Below are 22,500 nucleotides of genomic sequence, written 5' to 3' on the forward strand. Positions count from 1 at the left end.
ATGGACTGCAGTATAATCTAGACAACCCGATTGAGAGGGATTGATTCATGGATCATTTGAGAATAATGTTTTAAATGTCATCCTTCATGCCATTTGAGCATTATTCTAAGTCCACAAATGGCTTTTTTTTAAGCCATATGAATCAAATTAATGAAATGTTTGGTATTATGGCATGTTTTCTTAAAGTTCACCGTATCTGTCTACGGTGACAATAACAGCAACTAAATTGAGGTAAAATGAGAGTCCTTGCTCTCAATCGAATATAATTTGGTATTTTCTTCCATGACGCTCATGGACTCCACAACTAACGATTGGCACGACTAGAGTGTGGACGTAACAACAAGCACAACCCTCTGCCAACGGCGAGAGCGGCGCGTGGGTTCAGACGAGTCGTCAGGCTACAACAAGCGCCAGGCTGGGAAATCGGGAAGATGACAGGAAGTGAGTGGGCGCCGACCTGGAACCATTTGGCGTGTCGCAGCGCTGCCAGGGCCAACAGACATCTGTGTCTATCCAGCACCTCCCCATCCTCCTCCTCCTCCTCCTCTCTCACAGCCTCCACTCTCTGCTCAGCAGCGCCCAGCACTGCCACAAAACAACAACAACCCAATATAGAGAACGTAAAACACACACACACACACACACACAGACACATATACACACATATACCCACACACATACGCACACACAGATGTGCATGGGTGTGCATGTGTATGTGTGTGTGTGTGTGTGTGAATTTTGTGTGTGACTGTACACGTGCAGCTCACAGGCGTGGATACACGAGTACATACACACAAACATTTATAAATACAAGGTGCTTCTCATGCCGTGAAGTTGTCTCCTCCCATTGTCTCTCTCCTCTTCACAGATCTTGGGGGGTATTTCAGGAAGTAGGATTGCCAGATAACTGCAAAGATTGACCGGAAATAACTTATCTTAACTTCGAAAGTGTTGTTTCTATTGACTGATCAGTAATGGCTACAAGACATGCTTTAGGAACGACGCTCAAGTGTTCATCAGGCTAACCATATAATCCTGTTCCCCATTGTACCCCTCTCTTCTTGATGTGTGAAAGGGGAGAGTGACGAGGGAGGAGACAGCTCACAGGGATGGAGAGCCCCCACATCAGGCTCAACAGCAAATACTCGAGGGCCGTTTGGTTCATTGTGCCCGGCACCACAGGTAGGCGGGGGTGAGGGTTGCGTACTTTGGAGGTGCATCCACTCGTTTTTGCATTGTGCCCGACAGGCTAAACCAAACTCACCTCGGGTATTTGGCAAGGATTTGATTTATTTCGACCCCGGGTTCTGCGCCAGACAGGAGTCAAAATAGTTTTTTCCCCCTTTGTGATTACTTTAGGAACACTTGATTTCCTCAAGGTGAAATGGAGCTGAGAAAGTAATCAAGCCCCCTGCCAAGTTTCTTCCTGAGTGAATTCTTAAACCAAGCGCTCGTAAAGTAGCAGTGAAAAGAAAGAGAAGCTAAGGTGATTTGACCCAGTCTAACACAAACACAGTAGAGGAAGGACTCGAGGCAGGGCTCAGTCAGAGCTCTGTGGTTGGTCGAAAAGGCACGCTAGCCTGACATGTCACACCCATGGAGTGCTATGCAAGCTAGCTCTCCCACTGGATCTGAATGCAGCACACCGGGAAGTAGCTTATGAAAATAGTCGTCAATAAAGTCATGTGACCTAGCATGGTGATGTGTCTATGTCTTGTCTCTCATCACGTAATGAATTCCTGGAACAGTGATTACATGAACCCTTTCACTACCACATTACAAAGGGTTAACACTTTCACTACCACACTACAAAAGGTTAACCTTTCACTACCACACTACAAAAGGTTAACCTCTCACTACCACACTACAGATGGTTAACCGTCTGTAGTGTGGTAGTGAAATGGTTAACCTTCTATAGTGTGGCAGTGAAAGGGTTAACCTTCTATAGTGTGGTAGTGAAAGGGTTAAAATACAGAACAAATATTATTTATCAGTGTACGTACAGGGGCTTGAAGTGTAGCTTGTGTACAGTGGGGAGAGCTGTTGGCTAGTGCAGAGAAACTAAGAAATAATTTTGGTCCTGTATTTTAATGTGATTACAGTGTCACAAATTAAATTCCAACACATCAGCATGGTAAGACAAATTTACTTTGTTGAGCTATTCATTACTTCTTGATGTGCCACGTTCAGACCCAATGGGGAGCCAGCTTGCATAGTGTTCCATGGGTTCAGACCCAATGGGGAGCCAGCTTGCATAGTGTTCCATGGGTCTGGCGTGTCAGGCTAGAAGGGAGCATTCTCATGATCGGTGTAAACATTGGGTGCGTTTGATTTAAACCTGCTGACACAACGGATTGGCAGAGCTGTTGTACTTCGAAAAGGTTACTTTCGTTGAGGTACAAACGCCTTCCTCCTGGCGTGTGATGAGCTGAATCAAGCGCAGCTGTATCATCGATGATTTGACTCATCAAACAGTCTGTGTATTCATAGTGGAAAAAGTCTGCAGATTCTTTAATTAAGAATAAATTATATTTATTTTGCCTTTATTTAACCGGGTAGGTTTTATAGGGCATCCACTCTACTTTTAGTAGGGGGGATTTACCAGTGAATTATCTTACAAAGGTGACTAAATACTATTTCTCAGTAAAAGAAAGTGGGTTAACTTTAGTTCAGGTCGGTAAGCCCTACCCTCCCTTACTTAACCTGTATTTAAGCAGGTAGCTACAGTACGTAATTTAAAGGGGACATATTATGTATCTTTTCAGCAATTTTCCTAGAAACTACTCTTGGGGAGTCTGCGTAGCGTAGAGGTCTAAGTACTGGTGTGGCTGGGTAGTGTAGAGGTCTAAGGTCTACCACCGCAGAGACCCAGGTTCAAATCACGGCAGTGTGGCAGTGTTCGCGGGTGGGAAGCCGGTAGGGTATAAGTCCTGGTCGTTAACTTCTACTGGTCAGTCAGAGTGCCTGTTTAGCAGGGAGGGGATCTAGCAGAGATAGCATGAACCTCTGCACAAGTTACGTTCTCCCAGTGAAACCCCTCGCTGTCAGGTGAAAAGAAATGGCTGGCAACTCCACATGTATCGGAGGAGGCATGTGGTAGTCTATACCCTCCCCAGACCGACAGACAGTAGGGCAGTGCAACGACCAGGAAGGGAATTGGCATAACAACTAATTTGAGGGATGGGAGATAAAAAATAAAAAATAATGAATAAAAAAAGAAACTACTCTAAATCTTATTTTAAGTATTTACTTCTTCCCTTGTATTGACTGCACCGCTTTTGGGTGAGCCCCACACCCAGTGCATTAGGTAAGCAGTGTTCCTGGCTGCAAAAAGCACAGCTAATTGATTAATCAAAGATAATGCACTGCTTCTAACAAGCATAGCTTGTTAATGTGAACATTTCAAACCCTGACTAAATGTCAAGGAATATCTGTCATTTCCCCCCCAGTGTCTAAATAATAATCTCTGCCCAATCCATACAAACACCAGACAAAACCCATCTTCCATAATATGTCCGTCCGCTATAAAGACTGGGTAAACGTTAGTGTAGGTGGATAATAGCTCTGAAACTCTTAAGAGCGCCCCGCCATGCCCCCCTCCATCTATGAAAACAAATCAATGCTAACTATTTTCTGTCGCTTCTCCCATAAGAAAGAGAGCCTCAATCCCAATCCCAATTTGCACTACAACTCGTACACCTACTGTGAATTGTACCTAAACTGCACCTCGTCCATTTATGCCTTGCACTATATAGTATTGTATATTAGTACACTGCACAGTATTGTATATTGTATGGTAACTACGTCTACGAACATTGTACATATGTCTAAACTGAACACTGTGACCTCTTTTTTTACTTCTAATTTTTACTATGTCTTTATTTCATACTTATCTTGTCATGCACAGTCTCTGGAGCGCAACAGTAAGAAGCATTTTGTACAAAAGTATTCTGTACTTCTGTATGACAACTATTAAAGAAACTTGAAACTTGAAACTTGAATCCCTGGAGGTGCGTTTAGTGGATGATGGTAAATGTGTCTAATGTGTATTTATAAGGGAGCTGGTAGCCGAGATTAATCTCACACAATCTGAACTCGTCGGGCCATGATGACCGTATAAGTCTTCCGCTGGCTGACTTATACTGCTGTGTGTGTGTGTGTGTGTGTGTGTGTGTGTGTGTGTGTGTGTGTGTGTGTGTGTGTGTGTGTGTGTGTGGGGGGGGGGTTTATTTGTTGGTAAATCGTACTCATACTGCTGTGTGTGTATAAGTATTTGTGTGTATTTATACTTTGGGTTGTGTGCACGCAAGTGTGTGATGTTTGTGTGTGTGTATGTTTGTGTGTATGTATACTTTGGGTTGTGTGCACGCAAGTGTGTGATGTTTGTGTGTGTATGTTTGTGTGTGTATGTATACTTGTGCTGGCTTGTCAGAGTGCTCCCAGCTGCACGTCTAGTGCATCATTACAGAGTGAGTTGCCTCGTCTTCTCCTCTGACCCCCCCCCCCTCCTCTCTCTCTCTGACCGCCCCCCCCCTCTCTCTCTCTCTGCCCCCCCTCTCTCTCTCCCTCTGACCCCCCCCTCTCTCTCTGACCCCCCCCCTCTCTCTCTCTCTCTCTGACCCCCCCTCTCTCTCTCTCTCTCTCTCTGACCCCCCCCTCTCTCTCTCTCTCTCTCTCTCTCTGACCCCCCCCTCTCTCTGCCCCCCCCTCTCTCTCTCCCTCTGACCCCCCCTCTCTCTCTCTGACCCCCCCTCTCTCTCTCTCTGCCCCCCCTCTCTCTCTTCCTCTGACCCCCCCTCTCTCTCTCTCTCTGACCCCCCCCTCTCTCTCTCTCTCTCTGACCCCCCCCCTCTCTCTCTCTGACCCCCCCATTCAATGTCTGTCTGTCTCTCACATTCAATATACAGTATTCCCTCCCACTTTATCTATCGTGTGCCGTTGGTGACGATCAAAGCATCAAAAAACTACCCCCCCCCACCCTTTCATGCATTCATGATGAAACATAATACCGATAATATAGATGTGATTTCGAAATAGTAGCGTGTACAGGCGAGAAACGGCAACGTGTTTAGTGAATTGCACATATTGCTGCATAGCGTCATTTTCTGGGATTAGACAGGATTAACAATTGAGTTAATTTCAAGTGTGTTGCATTTGGAATCTGTTGCTGTCAACTCTCAATATGAGGTCCAAAGAGCTGTCTACTATCAGTGAAGCAAGCCATTATTAGGCTGGAAAATCAAAACAAACCCATACAGAGAGATAGGTTAACCGCCTGTAGTGTGGTAGTGAAAGGGTTAACCTTCTGTAGTGTGGTAGTGAAAGGGTTAACCCTTTGTCGTGTGGCAGTGAAAGGGTTAAAAAGAAAGAACACACTGGTGAGCTCAGCAACACCAAAACACACAGAAGACCACGGAAAACAACTGTGGTGGATGACAGAATAATTATGTCCTTGGTGAAGAAAAAAAATCTCTCTCTCTCTCTCTCTCTCACACACACACACACACAATCACTTACAGTGAGATTAATCCCTGTATTCAGCGTGTTTCAGCCTGTTATTTTGATCTTGCATCTAGTCTTGTGTGTTCATGTATCACTCCGTTACAACTAGTGATGCACCGATGTGAAAATTGTGGCCGATAACGATAACCGATATTAATATTGCTGTTCTGGCCATTACAGATATTTACCGATGTCGATATATCTATATAGAAAACACTTTATGATAATCAATTTTTTTGTAATTTATTTTCAGAAATGACTGATATTTTTAAACAATTTAAGACCAAAACATGTTAAATAAAAATAAATATTTTAATAAAAAAAAATGTATTTATAAAGGATACAAGTGTGTCCTGAATTCACACTATGGATAAGCCAACCCTGAGTATTCTCAATAGACATCTAACTCACTTGAGACCAAGTCACTGTATTCTGTGAACATTGTACAACAGTTCAAAACATTAAAGTACAGTAGTAAGCCTTAAATGGCCAAAGCCAAAAGTATTGGTATTATATCGGCGGCCGATATTATATTTTGACATTGGAACGATACCGATGTGTAAAAAAATTACCATATCGGCCGATATTATATCGGCGGCTGATATCGTGCACCACTAGTTACAACATCTCTCCCTCTCTGTCTTTCTTGATCTAAAAGCCTTCTCTGTTCATTACATCTTTTCAGCCTTTCCTTTATCTTTATCTCTCTCTCTCCAGTGTTTAGACCTCTACACTACCCAGCCGCTCCAGTGTTTAGACCTCTACACTACCTAGCCGCTCCAGTGCTTAGACCTCTACACTACCCAGCCGCTCCAGTGCTTAGACCTCTACACTACCCAGCCGCTCCAGTGCTTAGACCTCTACACTACCCAGCCGCTCCAGTGCTTAGACCTCTACACTACCCAGCCGCTCCAGTGCTTAGACCTCTACACTACCCAGCCGCTCCAGTGCTTAGACCTCTACACTACCCAGCCGCTCCAGTGCTTAGACCTCTACACTACCCAGCCGCTCCAGTGCTTAGACCTCTACACTACCCAGCTGCTCCAGTGCTTAGAAGACCTCTACACTACCCAGCCACTACAAGAAACTCAGATATTCAATAGTTTGTTTCACCTTATATATTTAATCTTGTTCAAAGTACAACATAAATGCCGGTAAGTGCTTCACATGGACATTGATTTGGAATAAAATTACCCTGCATAATTATGTAATCAATGTATTGATCGGCTGACATCTAGTAAGAGGCCAGTATTGATTGCTTCATTTGAGGTCAAGGAGGCCTGTGTGCGTGTGTGTATGCTTATTGATGCCTGCTGCATCCTAATGGAACACAAGAGGCATGGCAATACCTAGGATGGATAGCTTTAAGTTTTATTTATCTCTCTCTCCCCCCGTGTTTATTTGAGACTATTCCATATGTGTGTGTGTGTGTGTTAATATGTCCTTGCATGCTAAACATGCTGCTATTAATGCTTTGTGTGTGTGTGTGTGTGTGTGTGTGTGTGTGTGTGTGTGTGTGTGTGTGTGTGTGTGTGTAGAATCTCACATGTTTTAATGTATTTGGGTTGAAATATAGCATCTGAAATGTGTTTGTCATGTGTCTGTAATGTAATCAAGCTGTTCTGCTAGACATGTGTTCTGCCCAACCGGCAGACAGATTGTCACTGATTGCTTCCTCCCCATTGGTAGTTGATGACTTCCAACCAGTTCCTTCTAACCACTTGAAGGTCTGGCTGTGATATTAGGTTGTTTGTCACCGGGGACAGGTCCCTTGACCCGTCAGGGGCGAAATACGACTGTGGTGTGCGTGCGTGTGTGTCCATATGTGCACATTGCTGTGTGAGTTATTTCATGTGCCTGAGAAGCACACTTAAGCCGTGTGTGTGTTTATACTAGGGCTGTCCCCGACTAAGGATTTGGATGGTTGACTATGATTGGCCAAAATTTGCCGTTAGTCGACTATTGGTCGACAAAAAAATTTACAATAAGTATAATATTGAATTTCTTTATTTTTCTTTATTTTTTTTATCATTCCATTTGGGCTGTGGGGGGTGCTTAATGTCTGAAGGAGTCGACTGAAGGCTTCTTGTCCTCTGCAAAAGCATGCAATTGGTCCACTGATGGATACATCTTGATATTTGTCTAGTCTAGTGTGTTCATTAGATGGGTGAAATGCTCTTTCAGTGCCTCTGTGCCTGTTTTCGTAGGCAGTTAGCCTCTGGTATGCATGCCATTAGCGTTAGCCACGCTTCTAGGCCTCTTTTCTTTTGGAAAGAATGATACAAAATCTTAAATTTTTTTTATATATAAATATATATTATTATAATTTTTTTTTTACTAAGAGGTTGGCCAGTCGACTACGGCTCCTTTCGACCGATTAGTCGACTAATATGGGTCAGCCCTAGTTTATACTTGCATATATTTTTCTATCTAAGAAATGCAAGACAATGTTTTTCTTCTATCTATTGTGCGGACTCCTGTCGTGTCTTAACTCAATCAGCGCCGGACCCGATGATAGTCGGGTTATCTCGCCGACCGTTCAGCGCCAGACCCGAGTATAGTCGGATTTTCATCGTTATTAGGCCTGCCGCGATAAGCAATAAATCGATTAATTGCCGCGATAATTAAAATGAATGCAATGATTTTGACGGGCGCGATTAATTGCTATTTGCGCGTTTGTTTTAATGAGGCGGACCCAGTGCCCCTTGTCAGTCACTGTCCGTGTTGGGAGGCGGGCCGCTGGCTTTACTACAGAGCACAGCACAGGAGCTCCGTGGGGCTAACGTTACCCCTCATTGTGTCTATTCTACTAGCATTAACGTTACTCATACAAACAGAGTAAACACAGTTTTCAATCAATCAATAACAACATTAACGAGACCCTCGTTGTGTCTATTCTGCTAACGATAACGTTACCTCTCATTGTGTCTATTCTACAAGCGTTAACGTTAGCTAGGCTGTCTATGCTAACGTTAACGTTAGCATTAGGCTAACAAGCTGTAACGTTACCAGTCGCGTCTATTTGCTAACGTTAGCATTAGGTAATAACCGGTTTAAAATGGATGGTGATTACCTCACGTTGTGTCTATTCTACTAGCATTAACGTTACTCATACAAACAATCAATAGCGAGTTATATTGATCACGCTATGTACGATAGCCATGCTAAAACGCTAGCACAACATTAGCACCTAACCTAACAACAAGCCTTAAAAAGTCAGCGATCTTTTTGCGAGACTAAACTCTCCGCTCGGTGGCAAATTGTGTTGATGTCGGTTTTGTTTAATCAATAAATGAGGCAGAATACACAGTGACTGTATCCTTTGTTTATTGCACTTGTGCCTGCTGCAAACATAATGATTATGAAATCCTAGAGACGCGTCTCTATTCTGACCAATCAGTGGTCTGCAGTGTTTCACGTGACTTTTCTGGTACCCAAAGTACCTGATAATCACAACAATACTTCCGGTCCGGTCGGTGGGCTTCAAAATAAAAGTCTAAAACACAGGAAAAGACGGAGCGGTGGGCTTCAAAATAAAAGTTTTGGGAAATAAATTTCTCAAAAAAAAATTCTCTAACCGGTCGCAATAATATCGCTTATCGCGATATTTTCGGGGGCAATTAATCGCCCAGCAAAATGTGTTATCGTGGCAGGCCTAATCGTTATTTATTTTATTTGATATTTCCATTCATTACAGGCACACAGACATCGGGGTTAACATGGGGAATCATCCTGAGAATACCAAAGTGCAATACCGGCCGCATCCACCCAGGTGGCAGTATCGAGCACCCTTTGAAACATTATATCTTGGCCTGTGCGTCGATCAAAAGCCTCCGGTCGGATTTCTATTGGTCGGGCAAGGGGGGCGGTTATAACGGTCGGATTGAGAAGCGTGAATTGCTCCCGGTGCATGATGTGTGGCTGATTATGTTGGCGACACGATCGACACCAATACTGGGACTCGCAATCAGATAATTGGAATATTCTTTTTGGGGTACATCCTAGTGAAGGTAAGGGCTATATGATATCAATCCTGTGTTGATCCAAGCATAACTTCACTTCGATCACAATATATGTGTGTAACATTACTCCACAACGTGTGCCGTTGGTGACGATCAAAGCATCAAAAAACTACCCCCCCCCACCCTTTCATGCATTCATGATGAAACATAATACCGATAATATAGATGTGATTTCGAAATAGTAGCGTGTACAGGCGAGAAACGGCAACGTGTAGAGATAGGTTAAGTGTGGTAGTGAAAGGGTTAACCTTTGTTGTGTGGCAGTGAAAGGGTTAAAAAGAAAGAACACACTGGTGAGCTCAGCAACACCAAAACACACAGAAGACCACGGAAAACAACTGTGGTGGATGACAGAATAATTATGTCCCTGGTGAAGAAAACCCTCTCTCTCTCTCTCTCTCTCTCTCTCTCTCTCTCTCTCTCTCTCTTTCTCTCTCTCTCTCTCTCTCTCTCTCTCTCTCAAGAAAACCATTGGTGAACCTCAGAAACAGGACAACCAGATTAGAATTTTGCCAGAAAAACATCTAAAAAAGCCTGTACAGTTCTTGAACAACATCCTATGGACAGATGAGACAAAGATAAACGTATACCATAATGATGGGAAGAGAAGAATATGGAGAAGGAAAGGAACTGCTCATGATCCAAAGCATAACGCCTCATCAGTGAAGCATGGTGGTGGTAGTGATATGGCCCGGGCATGTAATGGCTGGAACTGGTTCCCTTGTATTTATTGATGATGTGACTGCTGAGAAAAGCAGCAGGATGAATTCTGAAAATATTATGTGCTCATATTCAGCCAAATGCTTCAGAACTCATTGGACAGTGCTTCACAGTGCAGATGGACGATGACCTGAAGCATACTGTGAAAGCAACCAAAGAATTTTTTAAGGCAAATAAATGGAATGTTATGCAATGGCTAAGTCAATCACCTGACCTGAATCCAATTGAGCATGCAATTCACTTGCTGAAGACAAAACTGAAGGAAAAATGCCCCAAGAACAAGCAGGAACTGAAGACAGTTGCGAAACCCAGCATCTGGTTCCAGATGTCAGGCTGTCAGTGACAAAAAGGATTTGCAACCAAGTATTAAAAGTGACAATTTGATTTATGATTGTTAGTTCGTCCAATTACTTTTGGTCCCTTAAAAAGGGGGCTGCACATGTAAACTGTTGTAATTCCTACACTGTTCACCTGATTTGGATATAAAAGCCCTCAAATAAAAGCTGAAAGTCTGCACTTAATTGACAGATACTTTACTGTTTCATTCCATTGTGTCTGTGTCGTAACATATGCGTGTGCCTATGTGTGCTCCTGTTCTTTCCCCTAAGTAGGGATGCCCCCCGGACCCCGGTTTTAAACGGGAACCGGTACTATATTAGAAAATACCGGAGTATTTATAAGCTCTGACGTCCTCGGTACTGCTATCGATACTCTAGAGAAATTATTATTATTATTATTATTATTTAAAAGTTGCGAACGATCCTCTCTGTCTCTGCACGAGAAGCGAGCCGCAGCCAGCGAGTCAATTATTACACACACTCCTCGCGAGTCGCTTGCTAGTGCTACACATAGACATCCGGGTACTACATACGGGTACTCCTTAATGAAAGTCCCCGACGCCCCGTGCTATAGCGCTCTGCACACAGACAGCAGCTCTGCATGCACTGAGTCGTGATCATGGCGGATAGAGCGAAGCGTTCTAAAGTATGGATATACTTTACAAGGGTCAATGCCGACAATGCACGTTGCCACAAGTGCAACAAAACATTTGCCAGTAAGGGTGGCAATACGAGCAAATCAATTTATCAAAACATCTGTTGGCAAAACATGATATTAGTGTGCAGAAATGCGCGTATTCGACTGCCTTGCGCGCAGTGTTCCATCTGCATCCACTGCAGCCGTAACCGTAAGCCAAGATACGGAGTTGCCTAGGCTAATAACGAATTATTACAAATAGGCTAATAAACAAAACAATTGTTTAGCTACAAATACTACAATCTAAACTTTTTATAGATCGTCAAGCTGAGGCGTCAGCCACTATGTCCCAGGCCAGTGAGCCCAGGGCCACCACATCCTCCCTCTACCTCCCTCCACCACCCAAAGTCCTTTATCCCTAGCAGCTAGAGGAAGGATGACAGAGGATAGGGTGAACCAGTGTCACAGTTCTGTTAGCCTTTTGCATTTGTTGTTTATTATAAAAAGTCTATAATTCAGAGTCAGACACATTTAAAACATTGTTGCTGCTGTTGCTGAAGAAATTATATTAATTTATTATATTTATTTATAAAGTTATATAAAAGAACATTGCTGCTGCTGTTGCTGAAGAAATTATATTTATTTATAATACTTATTTATAAAGTTGTATTTATAAATAATAAAGCAATGTTGATTCTGTTCTTAATTAATTGTCTTTTTTTCTTGCAAAAAAAGAACCAAAAAGAACCGATAAGAGTATCGATAAAGTACCGAACCGTTAAGCAGTATCGATAAGAGTAGTAGTATCGATAAAATCCTAACGATACCCATCCCTACCCCTAAGTGATAACAAATACAAGTGATCTCTCTCTCTCTCTCTCTCTCTCCCTCCCTCTCCCCCTCCCTATCTCCCTCCCTATCTCCCCTCCCTCCATGTGGCGGTTGATGTACGGCTAACCTCCCTGTCGTCTCTCATCCCTTGCTCAGGCCTCACTGTCGAGTGTCATGATGGATGGGTGGCTTGTTACTGGTCGCCTATCAATTTATCCAGCCTGCCACCACCCCTCCCCCTCCTAACTCCCATCTCCCACAACCAATTAGCGGCAGCCCCCACACCTGGGCTGGGGTGGGAGGCACCCCACACACTGACAGGGGGTGGACAGAGAAGATTGGAACTAGAGATTAATGTTCTCGAGGACATTTAATACCCTGTTGACACTGGGCTGTTGAAACTGTGCCGAGGCTCAGCTCCTGCCAGGGCCGGCACATTTTATTGTAAAATCGATGGATCGATTGAGCCTGGTCCGACATTAAAGGGAAATGTCACCCATTTAAAAACTTCACACATGTTCTTCCTGGGCCCCAGGTCAGTTCAGCTGTTTTTGAACATGCACCACTCTCTCCTAAAGATAGAAATCAGAGAGAGATAACCCTATAATCAGTGATGTAATCTGGGGCTGCTCCATAGACAATGCATGGGCTTTGGCTTTTAATTCTGGTTAAGACCTTCTAGCAATGCTAGAATAGAATATAATTAAAAAAATACTTTACTTTGGGATTTGTTGGAACTTGATTTGTGAAGTGACAACCGTAATGCTAGTTCAGAGAATGATTCTCATCGTTATTACCCTATTCACTTTCTATGTCTTCCTTCTATTTCTTCTCATTATCTCCATCACCACCATGAATTAAATTAACCAGTTGTAAAATAACCAATTGGATCCTCTCTTCTGACACAGGCAAGCACACGCACATACGTGCATATGTGTGCACACACGCACAAGTAATCCAACCTAACACCAAATTTGTTCTGCAGCTGTGAATGGATTCAACCCCTGTTCCCTAATACACATTTAGGGTGAAGCAGGGTGTTCTAATTTATTCCTATATAGGAATGGAAAACTAGGTTAATTATAGGTTAATTAGTCCACGAATGGGCCCTAACTGAACTATTGAAAATCCAATTAATGAATTAATTGGAATGGAGCAAGGTAAGAGGGTATTTTATTGTCCTCATATCCATGGCTTTTCCTATAGAATAGTATAGAATGGAATAGAATATCTTTATTAGCAAATACATTTTCACATGTATCAGGAATTTGTCTCTGTATTAAAGGGGACATGCATTGCTATTCCTAGCACTATTTGGGCAACTTTACACAATTCCTGTGAATTGTTCTATGGAACACCTCCGTAAGGTTTTATTAAAAAAAAATGCATTGTTTTATATTTCTAATCAAGTACTCAAAAGCCAAATCTTTCTCACTTCGGATTTCAGGCTGTGTTGGCCTGGCTCCGCCCATAAGCACTTTGAGTGACAGTCAGCCACACAGTCTGCGAGTGGCAGACAGAGAGAGAGAGAGAGAGAGAGAGAGAGAGAGAGAGAGAGAGAGAGAGAGACACACACGGAGCACTGTGTAAACAAAGCTGCGTGTGTGAGATAAGACAGGTCCCCTTCTCTCTCTCTCTCTCTCTCCCTCTCCCGTTTGAGGAAGTGTTGGGTTTCACTGTGCGCTACAGCCATAGACGGGGCGTTAGTTATGCTCCCGACTCGAGAGAGAGAGAGAGAGAGAGAGAGATAGAGGGGGAGAGAGAGAGACAGAGAGACGACAGCGCCACGCGCATGTGTGTACAGTATGTGTGCTCTGTCGCGAGGGTGTGTAAACTAAGCAGGGGCAGACAGCTGAGGAGAGATCGCTCAGAGAAAGACAGCATATGAGCCTCTCTCTCTATCTGTTTCTCCCTCTCTCTCTCTCTCTCTCTCTCTCTCTCTCTCTCTCTCTCTCTCTCTGTCAAACCCCGTTTGAGTAAGTGTCGGGTTACACTATGCGCTACAACCACAGAGCCAATCAGATCACAATCAGCTCCACCAGCGCCGAGTTACGTCACCTTGCGAGTCAAATTAGAATGACCTAATTAACTGGAGGAGGAAATTGTCTGAACTGAATGAGAGCAATCCGCCAATATGGTATTTAGAGACACAGACCCATTGATACTAACTCCTGCTTTGCACTAGATAGTACTGTACATTAGTACACTGCATAGTATTGTATATTATATGGTAACTCAGAACATTGTACATATGTCTATACCGAACACTGTGACCTCATTTTCTTCTTCTAAATTACATGCTATACTATGTTATTTGATACTATCTTGTCTAGCACAGTCTCTGGAGCGTAACAGTAAGAAGCATTTTGTATGAAAGTATTCTGTACTTCTGTATGACAACTATTAAAGAAACTCCTATTACTATAATACAATGCTAAACACTGAAAAAAGCCATTTATAATGCATGTCCCCTTTAACCCATGCTAGTTATGTGGAGCAGTCACCAACCTGTGCTGGGAGCATTTGAAGGTGAAATACCTTGTGGGTATTGGAGGGGACCCAGATGTTTCCTACCAGTCCGGAGAATTGAATCAGCGACCTTCTGGTCATGTGCTCGCTTTTCTAAAGACCCAATAAACCTAACGTCCGTTCAATCACAGTTCACATTTAACACCAGGCTATGTGTGTATGTGGGTCCAAAGTTTCCAATGTACTCTTATAGAGCTGAATATAGTACACTGGTTTATAGAGTAATGTATAGTACACTGGTTTATAGAGTCGAATATAGTACACTGTGTACACTGAGACACAAACAATAGCTTGCTCACATAAAATATAATTGTATTATGGGCCTGATAAAATGACTGTATGTACATGTGAGAAACTGTATGACAGTGTAGTGTAATGACTAATGTGGGCAAATAACTGTTGGCCTTTCTATTCAGTCCTTTTATCTCGGTTTGTATGTAGAGAGCATTTTTGCTGAGTCAGAGTGGGTAGACCGAAATAAAGTGGTCTTATCTTCTTTTATCTATGCTGTCAACCTGTGTTTCTACAGAGGAGGAGAAGCACCACATCACTCTTATCCTGTTATCCTGGGTCACACTACCATGTAGGAAGATGTTTAACACTAAGCTAGAGAGAGAGAGCGAGAGCAAGAGAGTAAGTAGAGAGAGTAGAGTAGAGAGAGAGAGAGTAGTGAGGAGAGTACTGTATGTGTGTGTGTGAGTGTGTGTGTGTGTGTGTGTGTGTGTGTGTGTGTGTGTGTGTGTGTGTGTGTAAGGAGTGTGTGTGAGGAGAGAGTCTGTGTGAGGAGAAAGAGAGAAATAGACAGTAGCCGTCATCATATTTTTATGTGGATTTTGAAGTATTGCATTAGACGAGCTTGATCAACCAAATGTCCTCAATTACACTAAAAAGTTCTGATGCTCACTTGAGGTGCTCTTTGGAAAAAATTACGTATAGGATAAAGTCTTAGGTGACTGGTCAGCTGTTTGGTCCGATTCTATTGCACAAGCATTCTTAACCAGGTTTAAACTTTCTGAAATGATGCAGCAAAAGTCTTCACCACAACTTCCCCAGAACTGTCAAATGTGCTGCTGCTGCTGGGGAGATGGCAGTAACACATAATGGAGAAAATCTAACATGTTGAGAGAAAACGGTGCTTTTTCAATGTATGTGATGTATAGATTGGGGAGAGATGACCACAGCTAAAATGGTAGATCGAAATGTGCATGGAAGCAGGAGACGGTGATAGAACGGTGGTGGAACCAGTGGTTTCACAGGCACAGGCCGCGTCAGCGAGGGTTTTGTTATGAATTCCTTAGAAGAACATCTGAGATTAGAGTGTACTGTCTCCCAGGACAGGAGGGAGAGAGGTTCATCTTAATGAAACGTGAGTTTATTAGTGTTAAAGGTTATGCAGTTGTCATGACAACACGTCGCATGACAACCAGAAGGCGGGGCCGTCGTTGCGACGACGAACATCTATAAGTCGGACGGTGTTTCCGGGTGTAAGGCAGACTAGAATCTGACTGAGACTGGGAGGGAAGGAACCAGGAGAGACTCTTCCTCCTCCACCACGGAGGGGGGGGGGAAGGGAGAATGCCACATCATCATTACAGTAGCTTCGGCTAACGCGAGGAGGGTTAGGCTAACGAACAGGCCTGAACACTATTGGACTGAATAACAAAAGGATAATCTGAACACACCGAAAGATCATTAGAATACTCTTCCAGGACAATAACATCTGTTAACATCTGAGCTGAGGTTTCTGTTTATAGCAATAAAACCACGCTTTTTCTTGTAAGGTATTTCACGTTGTCGAAGTGTCGAATTATTACGGAAGTGGAGAATTATTATGGTTTATGGATTGCACTAACGGGGGAGATAAGGATCTTATCTACCAGTATCGGAGACGTCAGGACCATTAAAAGTACACAACGCAGAGGAATTGGATGGAGGGCCAAACAGACGAAGACGTGATACTGGCCAGTTTGATCAGAATCTTACAGTTGATGCCGTTGGGACCCGGATTTGCAAGAGATTAAAACAACGGGAACAGTTGGTTGTTGATGACAGCCGGATTTGCAAGAGATAAGAACAACGGATAAAGACTTTTTCAATAATGGGGCGACAGTGGACAACAGTCATCAATGTGTGGGAGAATCATGATCGAAGCAAGGCCGGCCAGCCCTGGGAGAGAGCGGCGAGTCGAGCGGTCAGGAGGCGAACCAGCGCTGTAGGGGAAACAGTGCTCCGATCAAAAATGTGAGTTCACTGTGCACACGGTTGTTTTGATCTTTTATAGCCAAATAAAAACGAACAGATAGTGAATCCGTAAACGTAAACATTTCTAGTTTGACACAGAGAGAGAATGCCAGCTGTAATAATATGAGCAGAGAGCCATGGTGAAAATCGAGGGTGTTATCTACAGAGAATGAAAAGCAAATGAGGCAGGCTGCACAGTTTTGGTTTAAGGAGGGTAAATGCGAGATGAGGAAAGGGGGGGGGGGGGGCGCTTGAATCAGATCGAAAAATTGTTATGGCGGGACTGTTTTCATAACAGAAGGAAAGTCGAAAGGAGATTGTACCAGTGTGTATTATGTCCGATCAGGCAAGAGTATTAGTCTGAGAAAGCGTCCCCTGATAATGGATAGGAAAGAGAGGAAAAACAGCTGTGTTTTCAGGCCTTGGAAGGAAGGGCAGCGGCCGTTTGTTGAGAGAGTAGCCATTTGCACCGAGTCAAAATGGCCGCAGAGCCACGAGGGGTTTAGAATCAGGAAGTGACACGTCACCTACAATCCTCTAGACTGAGTTTTGGCCGCCATCTAGGGGGGCAGTGGGATAATACAGGCAAATGGAGGAGTAGGTCGCCACCTAGTGGCGGAGGGGGGGGGGGGGGGGGGGGTAGTGCTGGGGAGTTTCCATTACCCATAGGGGAATATTTAGAGTTTAATTCAATTAAGGAGTTTAATTGCGGAGGGGGGGGGGGGGGGTAGTGCTGGGGAGTTTCCATTACCCATAGGGGAATATTTAGAGTTTAATTCAATTAAGGAGTTTAATTGCGGAGGGGGGGGGGGTAGTGCTGGGGAGTTTCCATTACCCATAGGCGAATATGTAGAGTTTAAGTTAATTAAGGAGTTGAATTTTTTCAAAATTACCAACTGCTTGTGTGTATACACGGTGGTGTATGTGAGAACTTTGTAAAGGAACTCAAAGTGTGGTATATAGAGCGACGGGACAGCTCCAGGGCGACGGTAGACAGCCCCGTAGGGTATATAGAGCGACGTGACAGCTCCAGGGCGACGGTAGACAGCCCCGTAGGGTATAGAGCGACGGTGACAGCTCCAGGGCGACGGTAGACAGCCCCGTAGGGTATAGAGCGACGGTGACAGCTCCAGGGCGATGGTAGACAGCCCCGTAGGGTATAGAGCGACGGTGACAGCTCCAGGGCGACGGTAGACAGCCCTGTAGGGTATAGAGCAACGGTGACAGCTCCAGGGCGACGGTAGACAGCCCCGTAGGGTATAGGGCGACGGACAGCTCTGTTGTATGTTAGATGATAGTACGAGTACGTATGTGAGTTAGGAGCAGGGAACCAACCTGCTCTGTTGTATGTTAGAGCGATGCTCGGTTGTATGTTATTATCATAATAATAAGATCGATATACAGGTTAATTAAATAAGTTTAATTATGAAATAAGAGGGAGTTCGATCTCCAGTGGGGCCTTCTCACACCTAATAAATAGGCAGAGTCTTGAGGGGACACGTCACCAGAAAGAACTGGCGCGCGCTGGGGGTCAACCGTGGGACAAACGTAGAGCGCCGAGTGGGTATCGTTTAGCTGCTGGTGTCACGCCGGAAGACAACAAAACAGGGAACAGCCCTGTAGGATTAGATATGGGTGTTGAGAAGGTGGGGGACTAATAGAGAACAAATAGCGCCATGGGCTGTAGGACACTCACACCGTCCAACAGTCTGAAAGGGCGTGGCCATGGCAGGGGCTTGCAGAGGAAAAAAAATATATAGAGAACGAGCTGCAGGCCCAAAGCCACGGTAGACTAATAGAAAACACAGGGTCGAGTGTACAGAAAGACTGCCGGTGTTGTGTTTCTGCTTTCAAGGGGGGAATGACACCGACAGCGATGGAGATGGCCAGGAGACAGACTGGAGGAGGAGGAAGCCGCAGGGGCCAGGCACCGCAGCCTGGTCCACAGATGATCCACGACGAGGGAGGAGACGGCGGCGGTGGAGGAGCAGATGTGGAGAGGACAGCCAGAGACACTGAGCAGTAGCAGACCAGGGGAGACACTTTTGCCTAGGGGACCGCGCCCTGGGAGGGGGACCAGCTCAGGAAAGGAGCCGTCACTGAAAGGGGCCCTTGCCCTAGAAGACGGGACCGGCCCGAGATGGGAGGTGTACTGTAAGAGAGGGAAGGGAGCGCTCTGATTTGGACGTGGGGTACCGAATAGGGGGGCCGAAGGGTTTAGGTGTGTCGTCTGAAAAGTTGCAATCTGTGTTTTTCTCTGTCTCTCTCTCTCTCTCTCCTCCATGACCGTTGTTTATCCTTTCTGGTTTGGGTGTGATGCGGGTAATGGAAAACAAAAGGAAAACAGCAGACGGCGGGGCCCTAATTGTTATGAGTCTATTTTTGTGTATAATTAATTGAAAAACCAAGTAGTCTTATGATTCTGAGGGGTGATAAGAATCAAGGGGGGATTGAGAGAAAACGGTGCTTTTTCAATGTATGTGATGTATAGATTGGGGAGAGATGACCACAGCTAAAATGGTAGATCGAAATGTGCATGGAAGCAGGAGACGGTGATAGAACGGTGGTGGAACCAGTGGTTTCACAGGCACAGGCCGCGTCAGCGAGGGTTTTGTTATGAATTCCTTAGAAGAACATCTGAGATTAGAGTGTACTGTCTCCCAGGACAGGAGGGAGAGAGGTTCATCTTAATGAAACGTGAGTTTATTAGTGTTAAAGGTTATGCAGTTGTCATGACAACACGTCGCATGACAACCAGAAGGCGGGGCCGTCGTTGCGACGACGAACATCTATAAGTCGGACGGTGTTTCCGGGTGTAAGGCAGACTAGAATCTGACTGAGACTGGGAGGGAAGGAACCAGGAGAGACTCTTCCTCCTCCACCACGGAGGGGGGGGGGGAAGGGAGAATGCCACATCATCATTACAGTAGCTTCGGCTAACGCGAGGAGGGTTAGGCTAACGAACAGGCCTGAACACTATTGGACTGAATAACAAAAGGATAATCTGAACACACCGAAAGATCATTAGAATACTCTTCCAGGACAATAACATCTGTTAACATCTGAGCTGAGGTTTCTGTTTATAGCAATAAAACCACGCTTTTTCTTGTAAGGTATTTCACGTTGTCGAAGTGTCGAATTATTACGGAAGTGGAGAATTATTATGGTTTATGGATTGCACTAACGGGGGAGATAAGGATCTTATCTACCAGTATCGGAGACGTCAGGACCATTAAAAGTACACAACGCAGAGGAATTGGATGGAGGGCCAAACAGACGAAGACGTGATACTGGCCAGTTTGATCAGAATCTTACAATGTTCATTATAATGTTGACAAAAACTGCCAGATAATTTATTCACCTCAACCCAACTGATGGAAACGCACCTAATAAGCATTCTATTTTTGAGACATTTCAAAATGTTGCTTAAAATTCACTTTACAATTGGATGGAAACACGGCTAGTAAAAGAGAGTGAAAGAAAGAGTGAAAGAGAGAGCCCTTCCTCTTTCTTCATATTTCTGTTATGATAATTGGGCAATTCATGTATTCTATACTGCTTGACTGGGACTTTGTAAGTATGTGTGTGTGTGTATGTGTATGTGTGTGTGTCTTTTTATGTATTCCATCCATGCATATTTCTGTGTCATTTTCAATGTAGGAGTCTATCTATCTTTCATTCTCTCTCTCTTTATTCCTACCTTGTCCACCCTCTTCCTCCACCTTCTCCTCCTTCTCCTTCTCCTCCTTCTCCTTCACCTCCTCCTCCTCTCCCTCCTCCTCCTCCTCCTCCTCCTCTTCATCATCTTCCTCGTCCTCCTCTTCTCTCATGGCCGGGGAGGTGAGGGTGATCTTCAGAGTGAGTTTGGGCTCTGTGGTGGTGCGAACCAAGATAGCCGCCTCGGGAACGGAGCTCGACACCTCAAACTTCTCCTCCGTCTGCTTCTGCCAGGGAGTCAGACACACACAGGCAGGGGTCAAGGGTCAAGTACAGATGAATTTATACCACTTTATATCACTGTCCATACAGATTCTGAGGACTCGACTTTGAAGATACACTTTCAATATATTTCAATATATTTGACCATCTAAATTGTATATTTTATATTATCATATTATATTTATAACATATAATACATATTCTATAATACAATAATATATAATATAATCCGATTTATATTTACAAATCATTCTTTAAAGGTCATAACACTAACCTTTATTTTATCAGTGGGTGTATGAGATCACTCTTCTGCCTTCTAATGACTGGTCTATACAGTATGTTTGTGGTAAAGCCAATGGGAGTGTCTCTCTGAATCTAGTAAATTAACTCAAATAAAGTGTACAGAGCATGTATGGTTTGCATGTGACACATTACGCAGGAAGACGGATGCATTCAGAATGGTGAATAGTAAATGCAGCAACAATAGAACAAAGCTAATTTAGGTTTAATTAAAGACGCAAACAAACATTCTGTGTGTTCTGCAATCCATTGTCTATGGAGCAGCTCAAGACTTTATACCTGATCACATCACAAGTTTGAGTCTTTCTCTCACACACACAATCACACTCATATCCCAGCACACACACACACACACACACACACACACACACACACACACACACACACACACACACACACACACACACACACACACACACACACACACACACACACACACACACACACACACACACACACACACACACACACACACACACACACACACACACACACACACACACACACACACACACACACACACACACACACACACACACACACACACACACACACATATCCCAGCACAGCGCTGCACGATTCTTGCTCAAATGTGAATCACGATTTTCTCTCTAAGAATTGAGATCACGATTCTCTCATACGATTTTTATTTTTTCAATAAAATAATTTATTGCACAGACAACATAATATATATGAAAGTGCTTGACTTAAACGTAAACATAACATATATGAAAGTGCTTGACTTAAACTTAAAAGTGTCTTGTAAAATAAAAAAACTCAAGTTAGTAAAAAGTTAAAAAAAAAGTTAAAACAAATCATAAAAAAGAATCGTCATAATTTTTAAATGAGATAGCATAGGTCTATGAATCGAGATTGCGATATCCCCCCCGATTAATCGTGCAGCCCTACACACACACAATCACACTCATATCCCAGCCCACACACACACACACACACACACACACACACTCATATCCAGCACACACACACACACACACACACACACAGTAATATCCCAGCACACACACACACACGCACACACAATCACACTCATATCCCAGCACACACACACACACTCATATCCCAGCACACACACACACACACACACACACACACACACACACACACACACACACACACACACACACACACACACACACACACACACACACACACACACACATATCCCAGCACAGCGCTGCACGATTCTTGCTCAAATGTGAATCACGATTTTCTCTCTAAGAATTGAGATCACGATTCTCTCATACGATTTTTATTTTTTCAATAAAATAATTTATTGCACAGACAACATAATATATATGAAAGTGCTTGACTTAAACGTAAACATAACATATATGAAAGTGCTTGACTTAAACTTAAAAGTGTCTTGTAAAATAAAAAAACTCAAGTTAGTAAAAAGTTAAAAAAAAAGTTAAAACAA

General features: G+C 43.7%; 1 protein-coding gene across 2 annotated transcripts in view; it reads right to left on the reverse strand.

Moving 5' to 3' along the window:
• Nucleotides 1–22,500, reverse strand: part of strbp (spermatid perinuclear RNA binding protein) — a 141,910-nt gene that overhangs the window by 52,669 nt on the left and 66,741 nt on the right. For both annotated transcript variants that reach the window (XM_084324535.1, XM_084324534.1), the window contains exons 4-5: nt 20,521–20,764; nt 458–585 (exon numbers count right to left, since the gene is read on the reverse strand). In XM_084324535.1, the coding sequence (XP_084180661.1) occupies nt 458–585; nt 20,521–20,764 (372 nt within the window). The remainder of the gene's footprint in view (nt 1–457; nt 586–20,520; nt 20,765–22,500) is intronic.

This window comes from Notolepis coatsorum (genome assembly GCF_963971535.1).
Source record: "Notolepis coatsorum genome assembly, chromosome: 11".
Taxonomy (NCBI): domain Eukaryota; kingdom Metazoa; phylum Chordata; class Actinopteri; order Aulopiformes; family Paralepididae; genus Notolepis; species Notolepis coatsorum.